This window comes from Ipomoea nil, unplaced genomic scaffold (genome assembly GCF_001879475.1).
Source record: "Ipomoea nil cultivar Tokyo-kokei standard unplaced genomic scaffold, Asagao_1.1 scaffold1043, whole genome shotgun sequence".
In the NCBI taxonomy this organism is placed as follows: Eukaryota; Viridiplantae; Streptophyta; class Magnoliopsida; order Solanales; family Convolvulaceae; genus Ipomoea; species Ipomoea nil.
The window spans coordinates 14,081,100-14,096,499 of NW_017617471.1; the positions used below are offsets into that span (position 1 = coordinate 14,081,100).

General features: G+C 35.8%; 2 protein-coding genes across 4 annotated transcripts; one reads left to right on the forward strand and one right to left on the reverse strand.

The window, feature by feature from the left end:
- Positions 1 to 733: 733 nt before the first annotated feature.
- LOC109181860 (S-adenosylmethionine synthase 3) lies at positions 734 to 14,691 on the forward strand. Of its 2 annotated transcripts, XM_019331802.1 has the most exons (3): positions 734 to 835; positions 1,911 to 3,136; positions 14,679 to 14,691. In XM_019331802.1, the coding sequence occupies exon 2, from the start codon at positions 1,920 to 1,922 to the stop codon at positions 3,099 to 3,101; it is 1,182 nt and encodes a 393-aa protein (XP_019187347.1). In that variant the 5' UTR covers positions 734 to 835; positions 1,911 to 1,919; the 3' UTR covers positions 3,102 to 3,136; positions 14,679 to 14,691. The 2 variants fall into 2 exon arrangements, with proteins under 2 accessions (XP_019187347.1, XP_019187346.1); XM_019331801.1 differs by lacking the exon at positions 14,679 to 14,691 and having other exon boundaries at positions 1,911 to 3,413.
- LOC109181859 (probable receptor-like protein kinase At5g18500) lies at positions 5,696 to 9,991 on the reverse strand. Of its 2 annotated transcripts, none has more exons than XM_019331800.1 (8): positions 9,502 to 9,991; positions 8,395 to 9,083; positions 8,180 to 8,284; positions 7,351 to 7,473; positions 7,098 to 7,268; positions 6,855 to 6,984; positions 6,439 to 6,651; positions 5,696 to 6,181 (listed from the first exon to the last, which is right to left on the reverse strand). In XM_019331800.1, the coding sequence occupies exons 2-8, from the start codon at positions 9,057 to 9,059 to the stop codon at positions 6,053 to 6,055; spliced, it is 1,536 nt and encodes a 511-aa protein (XP_019187345.1). In that variant the 5' UTR covers positions 9,060 to 9,083; positions 9,502 to 9,991; the 3' UTR covers positions 5,696 to 6,052. The 2 variants fall into 2 exon arrangements, with proteins under 2 accessions (XP_019187345.1, XP_019187344.1); XM_019331799.1 differs by having other exon boundaries at positions 8,395 to 9,080; positions 9,502 to 9,909.
- Positions 14,692 to 15,400: the final 709 nt, after the last annotated feature.

Below are 15,400 nucleotides of genomic sequence, written 5' to 3' on the forward strand. Positions count from 1 at the left end.
ACTTATATTTGCATTTTTTTTTATAATTTTTAAATTTAATTTTTTTTTTGTGTTTAATATAATTTTTAATGTAGTTTCTTAATATATAAATTTTACATACTAATTTTAAATTTAATATTATAAAAAATTAAATTGTAAATAATTTCAGTGAAATCTAGTTAACTGAACTCAACACATAAAATGGGAAGGAGTATAATTTTAGAAAAATGCTATGTATATTTTTATTTTTTACCCCTAATTTTTATTCTTACACACAAAATGTTGATATAGATATTTATATTAGGACTTACATGAAAAATTGATTTATCAGAATCTCTCATATCTGGGAGTAAAATTAAGAGAGTAAAATTTGGAATTTTACATGTGGAACTTATAATTTTAATTCTACATATATGGTTCCGCAGTCAACCTTTGATGCCCAAAAGTCTCAATCCCAAGACCCGGGCAACAAAAGTGGGTGGGTTGCTGGGTTGGTGAGAAAGGGCCTTTTCGTAATATCAAGCTAAGCCATGGGCCAAATTTGGAAAATAATTATGTGGCACATCATTCTCCCTCAACAACTCCCGCTCTCGATAACCGTCGGATCCACACCCAACGAAACCAATCCGACGGTCTAAATTCTCCCATCTACAGAACCCAACAACCCCCGACCAAAACTGGGCCCCACAACAACGACGTCACCGTTACAGATGAATATGAAGATTGAGGACCGTGGGCCTATAAATACGTGTCAAGTTAACGTTACAAACCTGCAGGCATTTGGCGAGAACCCGAACAGAGGACTACTAGAACCTTTCATCGCCATAAAACCTCTCTCTCTCTCCTCTCTGTTAAGGTAATAATAATGCTTTAATGGCAGCTTTCTGCTACTCGCTATACTGTATCGTTAGTTAATGGGCTTGTGTTTTCCTTGCGGTTTTAAACAGTTGCTGTTTTGACTTTTGAACTGAATTTAAGTTTTCTCTGTGGTTTTGCTTATGTTTTTAATGTTTAAACTCGAGATCATGTGTTTTATGCTAGAATTTCTGGCCAATTAGGGTTTGGTTTTGATGGTTGAAAAGTTTAAGCGGGGGTTCTTGGTTTAATTTTAGTTGGAAATGTGTTCACTGGAGATTGACATGATAAGGAAGCTTTAAAGAAGTAGTTATGTGATTGGGAAATTGATGAAATTATATTGTTTTGAATTTGAATTTGCAGACCCGAATTATATTGTTTTTGGATTTTATTCAATGTTGGGGCAATTGATGAAATAGAAACATGCAATGTTTTGTTCAAGTTTGGAGGTTTGGGAGGGGGAGGGGGAGGGGGGGGGGGGTTGTCTTGTCTAATTTTCCTGTATTTTTTAATAAGTTTGGATCTTCTGTAATTATATCCCAGGGATTTTGAGTCAGGAAATATATCTGATGTCTTCTGCATAATGGTTTCAGTATCCTGTTCTATATTAAAGTTTGTTCTTGATGGTGGGTGTTTCTTTATTCTGTTTGCAAAGTTTCTTCCTCTCTAGAATAAAGGAAAAATTCAAGTGTATTAGCACTTTTTATGTTCTTTTGTCAGTGGTGGGCCTACTGGATTCCTTAGCCGGTTAAAGATGGAATTCTTCTATCATCCTGCTTTAATAAAATTCCTTGCTTATATATGAAGGGAATGATCTTTTTCTTTTTCCAAAATGTCTTGTGAAGATTCTCATTTAGTAAGTAATATGCTCCTCATTTGCCCAGAAGAATATTTATATGACATGGAATACTTTACTTGTATTGGTTTATAAATAGAATTTAGTAGAGTATACTTCAAATACAGATTCTTAGGGTTCTTACCTGCTTGTGCCATTTGTTCCAGACTGAGTTGTGTCCAAATTGTAAACCCATTCTTTAGACATTGTGTACTTATTGGAAAATTTTGTTTGTTTGCAGTTTGGGAGAATGGACAGTTTCCTATTCACCTCTGAGTCTGTTAATGAGGGCCACCCGGACAAGCTGTGTGATCAGATATCGGATGCAGTTCTGGATGCCTGCCTCGAGCAGGACCCCGAGAGCAAGGTTGCCTGTGAGACTTGCACCAAGACCAACTTGGTGATGGTTTTCGGTGAGATCACAACTAAGGCCAAAGTAGACTATGAGAAGATTGTGCGTGACACATGCCGCAAAATAGGATTTGTGTCTGATGATGTTGGTCTAGACGCGGACAACTGCAAGGTCCTTGTTTACATTGAGCAACAGAGCCCCGACATTGCCCAGGGTGTCCACGGTCATCTGACAAAGCGTCCCGAGGAGATTGGTGCTGGTGACCAGGGTCATATGTTTGGCTATGCCACAGACGAGACCCCCGAGTACATGCCTCTCAGCCACGTGCTTGCTACTAAACTCGGTGCCCGCCTCACCGAAGTGCGCAAGAACAGTACCTGCCCGTGGTTGAGGCCCGATGGCAAGACTCAAGTCACTGTTGAGTACTACAATGAAAACGGTGCTATGGTTCCAGTTAGGGTCCACACTGTTCTCATCTCCACTCAGCATGATGAGACCGTTACTAATGATGAGATTGCCCGTGACCTGAAGGAGCACGTTATCAAGCCGGTCATCCCCGAGAAGTATCTTGACGAGAAGACCATTTTCCACCTCAACCCGTCTGGGCGTTTCGTGATCGGAGGACCACACGGGGATGCTGGTCTGACTGGTCGTAAGATCATCATCGACACCTATGGCGGTTGGGGTGCCCACGGTGGTGGTGCTTTCTCCGGAAAGGACCCAACCAAGGTCGATAGAAGTGGTGCGTATATTGTAAGACAGGCTGCCAAGAGTGTTGTGGCCAACGGGCTCGCTCGCAGATGCATAGTACAGGTCTCCTACGCCATTGGCGTTCCTGAGCCCTTGTCTGTGTTTGTTGACACTTATGGCACGGGAAAGATCCCCGACAAGGAGATCTTGAAGTTGGTGAAGGAGAACTTCGACTTTAGGCCAGGAATGATTGCCATTGACTTGGATTTGAAGCGAGGCGGCAACAGCAGGTTCTTGAAAACGGCAGCTTATGGTCACTTTGGACGCGATGATTCCGACTTCACATGGGAGGTTGTGAAGCCCCTCAAGTGGGAGAAGCCACAAAACTAAGCATCATCTGCAACTCTCAATGCCTGCCTTTGAGTGTAGTGTATGTGTGATCATTTTGCTTTGTGTCTCAACTCTCAACTACAACTACATAAGTTTGTATTGGTTTTGCACTTTTTTTTCTCTTTTTTTGAAAAAACATCTTGCTTGTTGGCTTTTCCTTGGCATTGCTAGGGATTTGTGATGGCAGGAAATGAATGCTATATGGAAGTATTGAGCAAAAGGATGAAAGGATAAGCTTGCATATATGCAAATATTATATAGATGTGTTAATGTGGTTGGCTTGCTGACAAATCAAACTTTCATAATTGTTTCTATCCTCATTGTGAGGATTTTTTTTATTTCTTTTTTCACGTGGGAAAGAGTTTTGTCCTTTACCGAATCTATCTCACTTAAGACCTTGCATCTAATAATTAGGGATGTCAATCGCTGGTTTCGAGCTAGTTTTATTGGACTGTCAGATTTATCGGTTCGGGCTAATAAGTTATTTTTGAGTTTGAATTGTTATGCTGTGCATCCGTATGCACCATGCATGGTGCATATGGATGAAAAAAAAAAACGTTGTTTTATTAAAAACGCGCGTCTCTCCTTAAAAAAAAATTCAGGTTCGGTTCCTAGCAACAACATTATGTTGTTCATTTATTCTGGAATTTTAGTTCATAGATTATGGAATTTTAGTTCATTGATTCTGGAATTATAGTTCATCGATTCTGGAATTGTAGTTCATCGATTCTGAAATTTTAGTTCATAGATTCTGGAATGTTAGTTCATTCATTCTGAAATTTTTAGTTCATAGATTAGATTCTGGAATTTTAGTTCATAGATTCTGGAATTATAGTTAATCGATTCTGAAATTTTAGTTCATATGTTGTTGCTGGGAATCGAATCTGAATTTTTTTTTAAGGGGAGACGCGCATTTTTAATAAAACAACGTCATTTTTGCATCCGTATGCACCATGCATGGTGCATACGGATGCACAGCATAATTTGCCGATTCTAACCCTAAACCTGGGCTTGTTGGGCTTATGAGCATGTTGAACCATCTGAACTAAAATTGAAAATTGAAAGTGAGTACTCATATATATAAAAGTTACAGAGTATTACTTTTTGAATATCCATCCTAAAAGAATATGAATGTCATATTATAATTATTCTAAAAATACATTGTCTTATCTTTACTTAAATCAAATTTTATTTGTTGTACCACAAAATTTAATTTTCTATTGCAAATCTATTTGCTTTAATTAAAATACACATTTTATTACAAGTTAATCTACTATGTATGAGATAAGATTTCTCTCTATTTTAAGAATTTAAATGTAAAAATTTCATGTAGCAATTAGGGTCAATGGTGAATTATGATGTGGACCCGGGTCCAAAACGACGCCGTCTGAATTTTTTTTTAAAAAAAAAATTACTTCCTTCCTTACCATTTGTCTTCAGAATTCGTTCCTCTATATTCACAATTTTATAATTGAATATTCACAATTTTAGATCTCAATATTCTCAATTGTAGAACTCTATATTCACAATTATATCAACAGTATAACACAATTTTTTAATCTATATTCATAATTTTTAAACTCTATATTTTGTTAACTATATATTCACAATATATATATATATATATATATATATATATATATATATATATATATATATATATATATATATATATATATATATATATATATATATCATTGGCTGAGGAAACAATTCCACTAACGACACCATTATTCCAGATACGCAAAGCTGCATCGTTTTGGACTTAGGTCCACCTTGCAAGGTGGGCTCAGGTCCATGTCATAACAATTGCATTATCACTATAATCCACACAATCATTATTCTATGGACCATGTGTAGACCACAAATTAAAAAATACATTATTTGAGTATTGAAAGTATATTATTTTGTAAAACTATCAAATAATGTACATTCAGTATACAAATAATGTACTTTTAATATATTAAAAATTTACCTTGTATTAATAGAAAATTCATTATTTGAGTACAAAAAATATATTATTTTATATACTATCAATAATGTACAATCTGTACATAAATAACATACTTTTAGTATATTAAAAATAAACCTCATATTCATTGTCCACAACAAAATTTGCCTCAACCATAAGCCTAGACCAAATATGATCCATCACATGAAGGCCCAACTCAAATAACATCATTAGTACTTATAGCAGGACAAATTATATTCTATATATCATAAATAAATGTTCATTTTTAATATACAAAAGGTTCATTTTTAATGTACTACCTAAAAATGAATATTTAATATACAAAAGATGAATCTTAAAAAATGAACCTTTTGTATAATAAAAATCATCCTTATATTATTGATTCACCTTGCAAGATAAGCCATGGTGCGTGACATAATGATTATTATAATAGAAGTAAGGTGGCAAAGTTGGTCATTACTTAGTACTTACCAATTTTTTTATACTATTGACTATATTACAATATAGTATCTGTTCATATATACTTTTAAGAATGACAATATAGCAGTTTGAAGATGTGAAAAATGGAATAAAGCAATGCAATTTGGTCCTGAGATACACAAGTGAAGTGGGATGTTACATAGATATTAAAAGCAATGCTTTTAAGGATGTTGGAAAACAAAATTGTCAGAAACCATGACCATGGAATACAACAGATTAAGGCAATTCTCCTGTACACAATCAAACATATTCCTATCTATTTTCAAACAACAAAAGGCATTTCCAATCTCTTAGAAAACAAAACAAAAACCAACTTAGAAAAAGTGAAACTAAGAGCCTGTCTATGTCTCACCAATCTCTGATATCTTCATATACTCCCAACCTTAGTCCCAACTTTAACTAGTAAATATCACCTTACCCAAATAAATCACACATTATCTCGAGTTTTGTAAGAACTAGCTTAGCCTGCTGTCATATCGGTGGAGCCACTGCTTGCTGGTCACACGTTATCGCTCCTTTTACTTTCCGATCTCGAATCTGGGTTGTCACTCTTGTCCGTATCATAGTTCTCGTGCTGGGATTCGCTCTCTGTGCCACCACCTGCTCGGATTCTTCGCTGCCTTCGGTCCTGGAGAATTTCAAGAGGAAAATCAGCCAAAATATATCAATCCGTAAGTGGAGATACAGTTGGTAACTACAAGAACGTCAACACTTCAATGTGTGTAATGTAATTCTCGCCCCAAAAGGTTGAATCCCCAACCCCCAAGGGCCCCCCACACCCCACTCTAACAGAGCATTTGGGATAATAATGTAAATCACGGTAACTCAGTGGCTCAGCAGATAGGACCAGATGTACTTATAGAGCATACGTAGTTCGGAACTCACCTCTCTTGGTATGGGATATTCCTCAGATTCGAGCATGCGGGCAACTTGGCTCATCTTGGGTCTCTTCTCAGAATCTGGATCAACGCATCTCAAAGCGGTCAAAAGGGCTCGCTTAAGAGCTCTGGTTGATGGCCTTGACCCAATATTTGGATCCACTACTTCCTCTGAGCGCCTGTTTCCAACCATCATTTTCAACCAATCAACAAGATTCACCTGAGGATCATTGAAGCTTTAATATCAGGTCTGGATATCCATTTTTTTTTTCCAAAGTATAATACCAGATATGATTCCATTTACTACAATAAGAAACAAAGCAGCCTAACTCCTTGAACTACAATATTGATAATAACGCAGGGAAACACTTTAATGTTGGTGCATAATGAGATTAAGAGTATTAGGGTTCCATAATTAGGTACCTCTTGAGCAGGACGGCCATAGTCCACGGGGTCTCTTCCGGTGATTGCTTCTAAAAGCACAACCCCAAAGCTATAAACATCGCTCTTTTCATTCAAGAGGCCAGTATTTGCGTATTCAGGAGCCACATATCTGTTATTGTTTGCAAAACGAGTTATAATTTGCTTACTATAGAGAGGGACATATACTGGGCGAACAAGCAGTTAGAGATTGGCATAAGAAAGTATCCGAAAGATAAAACTGACCCAAAGGTACCCATGACTCGGGTTGTGATGTGACTCTTCCCGGCTCCCAGCAGCTTAGCAAGACCAAAATCGGAGACCTTCGCATTGAACTCATCATCTATCAGTATATTGCTCGATTTGATGTCTCGATGGACCACTTTTGGCTCGATGTTCTCGTGCAAGTAGGCAAGACTGCAATTAAGAACCACTGGGAATATGAGACCGAGACCGAGACCAATTATGCTTTAAAACAGGTCTAGTCAAATCAACTTACGCCTTTGCCGTGCCAAGGAGAACCTTCGTCCTTGCTTCCCATGTTAGATATCCATGTTGGCGCATAGCTCCATGAAGCCATTGCTCTAAGTTGCCATTGTTGACATACTCATATACCAGCATCCTGCAATATATGTATTATCAAATATGTAAAACGAAAATGATAGCACATTTTAATAAGTCAATAAGGATTGTTTAACAATTGGTGGAGTCAAATAAACTTGTAGTTTGATCCATTCCAAAGACAGAGGTTAAGGATTGAAGTTCACGAGGCGTCCTGAGTAAGCCCTAACTGTAGGAGGCACCTTTAAGCCCGTACCATACTCAGACTGATCCCCGTAGGCACCAGAGGCCCTAATTGTAGTAGGCACCTTTAAGCCCGTACCATACTCAGACCCCGTAGGCACCGGAGGCCCTAACTGTAGTAGGCACCTTTAAGCCCGTACCATACTCAGACTAATCCCCGTAAGCACCGGAGACCCTAACTGTAGTAGGCACCTTTAAGCCCGTACCATACTCAGACTAATCCCCGTAAGCACCGGAGACCCTAACTGTAGTAGGCACCTTTAAGCCCGTACCATACTCAGACTAATCCTTGTTCGCACAAGGCCAGCCTAATTAAGGGGCCAAGTGCTGGCCATATTCGTTTTTACATATGAGTGGTGGTTTTGAACTCCCGGCCTCTTTAAGGGATGAGAGTGCACGGTCACTCACGCTAACCAAGCTGGTTAGGCAAAAAAATAATTTGAGACTATTAAATCGAATCATTTTTCAGCTTTGGTGTTGAATTAGCAACAGCAAATGGACAAGAGCATACTAGAAAGCAATACCTATGTGTTCCTTCAATGCAGTATCCTAGAAGACGAACCAAATTCTTGTGACGCACGTGGCCTATGGCTTCAACCTCCACTCTAAATTCTTTCTCTGCTTGACCTCTGCGTGGAAATAATTTCTAAATTCAAATGTTGAGGAAATGCAACAACGGGGGGACAAATACGAATAGGACTTAATTTGAGCAATTGGGCGAATGGGTTAATTAACTCACAGGTTATTAAGGAGCTTTTTAATAGCTACTTCAGTGCCATTGATCAGCTGTCCACGATAAACAACACCATATCCACCCTCACCAAGAACATTCTCCTTGGAAAACCGGTTTGTTGCAAGTTCAAGATCTCTTAACGTAAACCAGTGTCCCCAACCCAAGTGAGAAAACTCAGGCAGCCCAGTTAAGGGAGAAGGCGCACCAATTGGATGAGAAGTATAAGGTTTATACGCTCCAAATGTGCCCGAACTTCCTTCTTCTCCTGAATGCGAGGCACAACAATCTTTGTCAACTAGATGAAAAGAACCCGATTGGCTACTATTATCCCCATTCTTCGATTTCCCCATTCCAAGATGGACCAAAACCTTGTCCGAATCTTTATCACTAGATTTATCTTGAATAGTAAGAAGAATCCCATCCCGAGGGGCAAATTCATGTGTCGATACATGCTCCACACGAACCTCCTTAATTTCCTTAGAAACCGTGGGAATTTGACAAATGGGGTGATTTTCTTTAGCTCGCCTTGATTTCTTCCGTAAAGTAAGATAAAATGTCAATGCTAAGAGGATGACTACAATTAACAAGCCAACAATAATCCCAACCAGTTCCCAAACTTTAAGTCCAACAGAAGTTTCTTTGGATAATCCCTTGTTTAGATCAGAAGCCATCTTCTTGGATGTCAAAATCTCCTGCTTAAAAATTACAAAAAGATTATATAAACTAGAAGCTCAAATGTGAAACTACACACCAAGGTAACCATGTGATTCTTTCTTCATTTGTATTTTATCCATCAGATAGGCAATAAAGTAGAAATCTGTGTAATGTTTCCTGAACCCAATAATTTGGTCATAAAACAAGTTTGTAAATGAGGCAAAACAAGAAAAGAACAAAAAAACAGACAAAAGCCAATATAAGGCTATCAGCAACCAAGACTCCATTTATATCAAAAAAGCACAATGCCAACAAAGTTATTTCTAGCTAAACAAGAGTGATGAGCAAATAAATGTTGAGAAATAAATCAAAATAAGCTAAAACCCATGGTCAAACACAGAAAAGAGGTGAATGAAATAAGAAAAGTTTACACTTTTAAGGTTGTTTTAGGTACCTTACCGACAGAAGATTAAAAGAGAAATCTTTAGAGCCCAGATCTCAGAAACTCCACCACCATTTCTCTTGTTTTCACAATGAATTGTAACCCACCCAATTACAGATCTCTGACTCAAAACACTCACATTCCCAGGACCCCAAAAGAATCTCTTCTCTTCCCAGAAACACCAACTAAATAGCAAGACAGGTAAAATTTCCAATGTGGGTTTTCACTGCATTGGTAGATTTGATTTGACACCACAGCCCATCCAGTTGTTCTCCTTGAAGCCAAATGATACCAACAAATACAAATACAAATTGGGGAGAAAGTACAGGTACATATATAATAAGATGGTAAAATGTCTGTAATTCTGTGGTGTTTATGGAATATGAATATATGATGGCCAATCAAAAAAGAAAGAAAGAAAATACTAGTCGAAAGAAGGAAGAAAGAAAGGGTGTAGTTATCAGTGGTTGGTGATGAGACAATTGACTTACAAACAGTAAAAGTGAAGATTTGGAAGAGACGCAAGGCAACCCCCCTTTACTTGAACCTTTTGAAGTTGTAATTTCCTCTGGGAAAAATAAATACAAAAATTACTGTGTGCACACGGTGTGATCATATTATCATATTAGCATTAATTTTGATTTTTTTTTATAAATTAGTTTCTCAGGGCTTGACTAATCATTGAGATAAACTTTGTACACTCTGCACAATGAGTTTTCACCTCTAATTACTTTTCTCCAGTTTGTACATTCTGTTTACAATGACTTTTTTTTTTTTTTTTGGGCTTTGGTGTGAGCATATAATATATATATAAATATAAATGTGCAATCCAACTATCAACTTAGCCTTTAAATTGAGATGGAATACATGTTTTAATTTGGTATTAGAGCCATGCCAAAGAACTCGATAAACGGTCCATCACAAGTAACAACCTGCGCACATGAGGGGTGTGCACACTTTTAGTTGAGATGGAGCACATGCTTCAATTTTTGGGTTTCTCATTGACTCCCCCACCCTACAACTATTGCAATTGTTATACAATGGACCAGGGTTCATCTTGCATTGTAGATCCTAGTTCAAAAATTATGTGTCAGCGATATATTTTGTATCTACATTTAACCGTTTATGTGTTTGTAAATAAATTGAAGACACATTAAATGGCAAATATAGAAACATGAAATATGTTAACATGTTAAACTACAAAGACACATAATATGTTAACATGTTTCTGCAGTTAACATATTTTGTACCAATTAACATTTATGTGCCTTCATTTTATTTATTGACAAGCACATAAATTATTAACTATAAGTATAAAAAATGTCAACTACAAACACATAATTTGAAGATTACTTTGGACCAAAGTCCACAATGTAAGGTAGACCCTAATCTATGGTATAATTTGACCGTTGTCGCAAAGCTTTCAAGTTGACCATTGAGTTAAGTTTCGCAGACATTAACTTTAAAATTTTGATAATACTATTGATTTTTTTTTTATCACACGACAAAATTACTCGGTCTAAAGTCTAAATACAACAAAAATCGGATGGGAAGTAATGTATAATTTTTTTCAATTTAACTAACTTCTTTGACAATTCAACTAATATAAATATAAACATGAGAAAATTAAAGCTATTATTCCATAAAAGAGGCATGGTACCTACTTGGACAACTAGAAATAAAGAAAGAAAAACAGACAACTGCTTAAACATTTAAAAAATACAAAAATTTATACAAAGACAAACATTATCTGTAGTGTACACCGTATAATATTGCTGGTCAAACATCGTGGGAAGAAAGATTGGCGCAATGAAGAGATGATATAAAGAAAAAAAAAAATTTGTAAAAACTGTGAGTCACTCTTTTTTTATGAATCAAAACAAGCCATATATGTAAGGAGTAAAGAATAATGTAGTAGAATTTAAGAGTATATGTAGTATTATTTATTTTTAATTAAGAAAGAGAAAATAGTTTATTAAGGGTATCTACAATTTTAAATGATATTACTTTTGCCATTTTATCAACTCATTATCCATCTATAAACCTATTAAGTTTAGGAAAGTAACAAATAATTATCTCCTACATTTCTTTTAGAAAAATAAAGAGAGAAAACAAATAGCAAAGTATCGAATAGTTGTCCGTCACTTTTTTATGCCTAGCGGACACATGCTATATATTGTTCTCAATTGTAACACTTTTAACTCTATTTTTTTTCTTTTTACAAATATGGGAATTAAAAAAATGCATCTACATATTTGCAATTTTTGCTTTATAATTGTCAAATGATACCGGGAACTCGGGAAGAGCTAACTTGGAAGAGAAACATCTCACATTATGCTAGGATGCTCTTAATAGGTATCTAGAAAATTCAAAAAACTCTGTTATTGGATCGTACTATTTGCATTAAAAAAAAATTTAAAGAGAGACAGTGTTGGCGTTACCTTGGCCATGTTTTATGTAATGTTGTGTTGATTCAATTTTGTTTGTCATTTCATTGAGCAAAATAATAATAATAATAATAATAATAATAATAATAATAATAATAATAATAATAATAAATAACAACAACAACAACAACAACAACAACAAAACCAAAACAAAAATAATAATAAAAAACAAAAACAAAAAAAAAACAAAAACAAAACCAAAAACAATAGGAGATATTTTTGTTCCACAAAACAATAATAATAATAATAATAATAATAATAATAATAATAATAATAATAATAATAATAATAATAATAATAATAATAATAACAACAACAACAACAAAAACAAAACGAGATATTTTTCTTCCATTTGTTGTTGTTGTTGTTGTTATTATTATTATTATTCAATTAGATGGATAAACGAAATAACTCACTCTTTTTAATTTTGAAAAAGACATGTAAATAAAAGAATTATAAAAATTCTTTTTAGTATAAGCTAAGAGAAATAAAATGATGTTAAACACAACTACATCTAGCCCTGTGCAACGGACGGATCGGATCGGATCGGATGGTTTTTCCGTTCATCCGATCGGATTGCGGATTGAAATTTTGAAGTCCTATCCGACTTTTTTGAAACTAAAACCCTATCGGATATGCTATGTCGGATTTCGGATTATTCGGATCGGATGTCGGACCACATTCGGATTTGGAAAAGTTCATTGATAATTGAAAATTAAAAATTGAAAAAACATAATATGATTAATTTAATATGATAATATCTAATCTACCAAGTTTCTATTAACAAAATAAGTAATAACTAATAAGTTAACAAACTAAAACATGCAACAACTTTTTAATGGACAGTTTGCAGAGCTAAATAATTTAAGTTTTACAAACAAAATTGCAAAAAGTAAACCAACACAAAATGAATATAAGTTTAAGTGTTTAACTTCCAAAACATCAAAAATTTGAAGTTAATCACTTAAACAGTTAAACTTCAGCAAGACAGCAATCATTCCAGTAATCCAGTCTAGGTCTTTTCATCAAATCATCAATCAGACAATCACAATTTCTACACTTCTTCCTGTTAATATGAAAACTTAACACAATATTAGATTATTAGACAACCTATGTACTAAACAGCTAACTAAGTAACAATATTATGCTGTAGGGGCATTAGGCTAATAGCCTTATAGGCTCAGATTGCAATTTTCCATTTCAAGCAAGGATAGTGGCAAATTGCTCAAATGTGTTATTATAGCACATGAGCAACATAGCAACACTATACCATTTGTTCAGACAGTGGTGGAAGCATCATCATTGCCAAAAAAAGAAGTAAGAATAAATAATAATGCATTAAAACTGAACAGAGATCAATTAAGAGGATGAGAGTAATACCAGAGATCCAGAATGGATGTAATGGGAGTATGGGACATCAGTACTGAATAGTGAATACTGCTCAACTCTAAGTGGGGCAACATTTCTATAATATAATTATAGAAAGTTGCCAAACCACTTAGACTGTTAAGACTCTTAGAGTTTCATCTTGTGAAGGCCATCAGCAAACAACAGTACAACACCATAACATATAAAGATAAATAATTAGTTAAACAAATAATAATTACTGAAAACATTACAGGAATGGATGGCAGCATTGATGGTTGAGTAGTTCCAGCTCCAGTGGGTAACTCTGCAAAACAGTTAAGTATAAGTAGTTAGTTCTAGACTTACAAGTTACAAAAGTAAAAAAGAAATGATTTAAGAATTATATATTTACCTTTCTCCAATCTTTCAACCTCATCTAAATTTTTCTCAAGTGTGATTGGCTGATTATGTAACCTCAACCAATTTTGGGTACACAGTAAAGCTTCCACAATTTTAGGAGTCAAGGAACTCCTAAATGCATCAAGCACCCTCCCACTTGTACTAAATGCACTCTCAGATGCAACTGTGGAAATAGGAACTGCAAGTACATCCCTAGCCATTTTGGAGAGAATAGGAAATCTCTCACTATGATTCTTCCACCACTTTAGAACATCAAAACTCACAGATTCATCATCCTCAACCAGATTTTCACTCAAGTATATTTGTAGCTCTGTCTGCTTACTGCTTCCACCACCACTCTCCAATCTTTTTTTTTTAAGTTCACTCTTCATCCTTGAGACAGGCCTACCAACTGTACAAGTAGTAGGCTGAGACTGGACAGGTTGGTTAGAGGATGAACTGTCAGAGTATGTAGCTGCATAGTCATTGTACAATGCAACCATTGAATTTTGGACCTTGGCAAAACATTCTTTGCCTTTGGCCTCTCCATACAACTGGACAAACTGGTGAGGCATGTACTCCTCTTTATCTCTAGGGTCCAGAATATTGGCAAAGAAAATGATATGGTTCATTTTTTCTGGATCTCCCCAGTACTTATCAAACTTCTCTTTCATTTTTGTCGCCATTGCCTAATAAATGCAGAAACTCAGAAAGCATAAGCATTTAAAAACACAAACAAGTAAACAACTTACAAGATATACAGAAATACACAAATAAATTGCACAAGTTTTTTACCTTTTCAGTTCTCTCAGCTTTAGTCATATCTTCCAGCATGCAACTGAGATCAGAGATCTCAGAGAAGAATGTGTTAGAAGTGACATAAAGAGAACCAGATATTCTCACAGTCATTTCATAAAAAGTTTTCAAAAGCTTCATTAAGCTTTCAACAGTCTCCCAATCAAGGAAAGAAGGTGCAGAACCCAAGTCAGCAGAAAAAGAAGGATCATTTTGATGATATGAGTCAAAGACACTTTGATATTGAATTGCAGTGTTGAGCATAAGGTAGGTGCTGTTCCACCTTGTAGGGACATCAAGCTGCAAAGCTGATTTGGCTTCCACCCCAATGAGCTCAGCAAGTTCTCTGAACTTATTCAACCTAGCAGGTGAGTTCCTAACCCATCTCACTGCATCCCTCACCCTTTTAACTGACTCATCTGCAAACCTCAAGCCATCTTGAACAACTAAGTTTAAAATATGGGCTATACACCTCATGTGCATATACTGCACCCTAACAGAAGAACCCCCCCAAGACAACAACTTGCTTTTAAAAAATCCCATAGCTGTATCATTAGAAGAAGCATTGTCCACTGTCACAGTGAACACATTTTTAATCCCCCACTCCAACAGACAACTCTCTAAGGCTTTGGCAATATACTCCCCCCTATGAGAAGAAACAGGGACAAAGGAAATGATTTTTTTATGAAGCCTCCACTGGTCATCAATAAAATGTGCAGTAATGCACATATAATTAATCCTTTGGACAGAAGTCCAAGTATCAGTGGTTAAACTGACCCTTTGGGTGCCCACCCTAAACAACTTCTTAAGACTCAACCTCTCATCTAGGAAGATTTGGTAGATATCCCTAGAAATAGTCCACCTAGAAGGAATCTGAAACCTAGGACAAGCTACAAGAATAAACTTCTTGAACCCCTGACCCTCAACA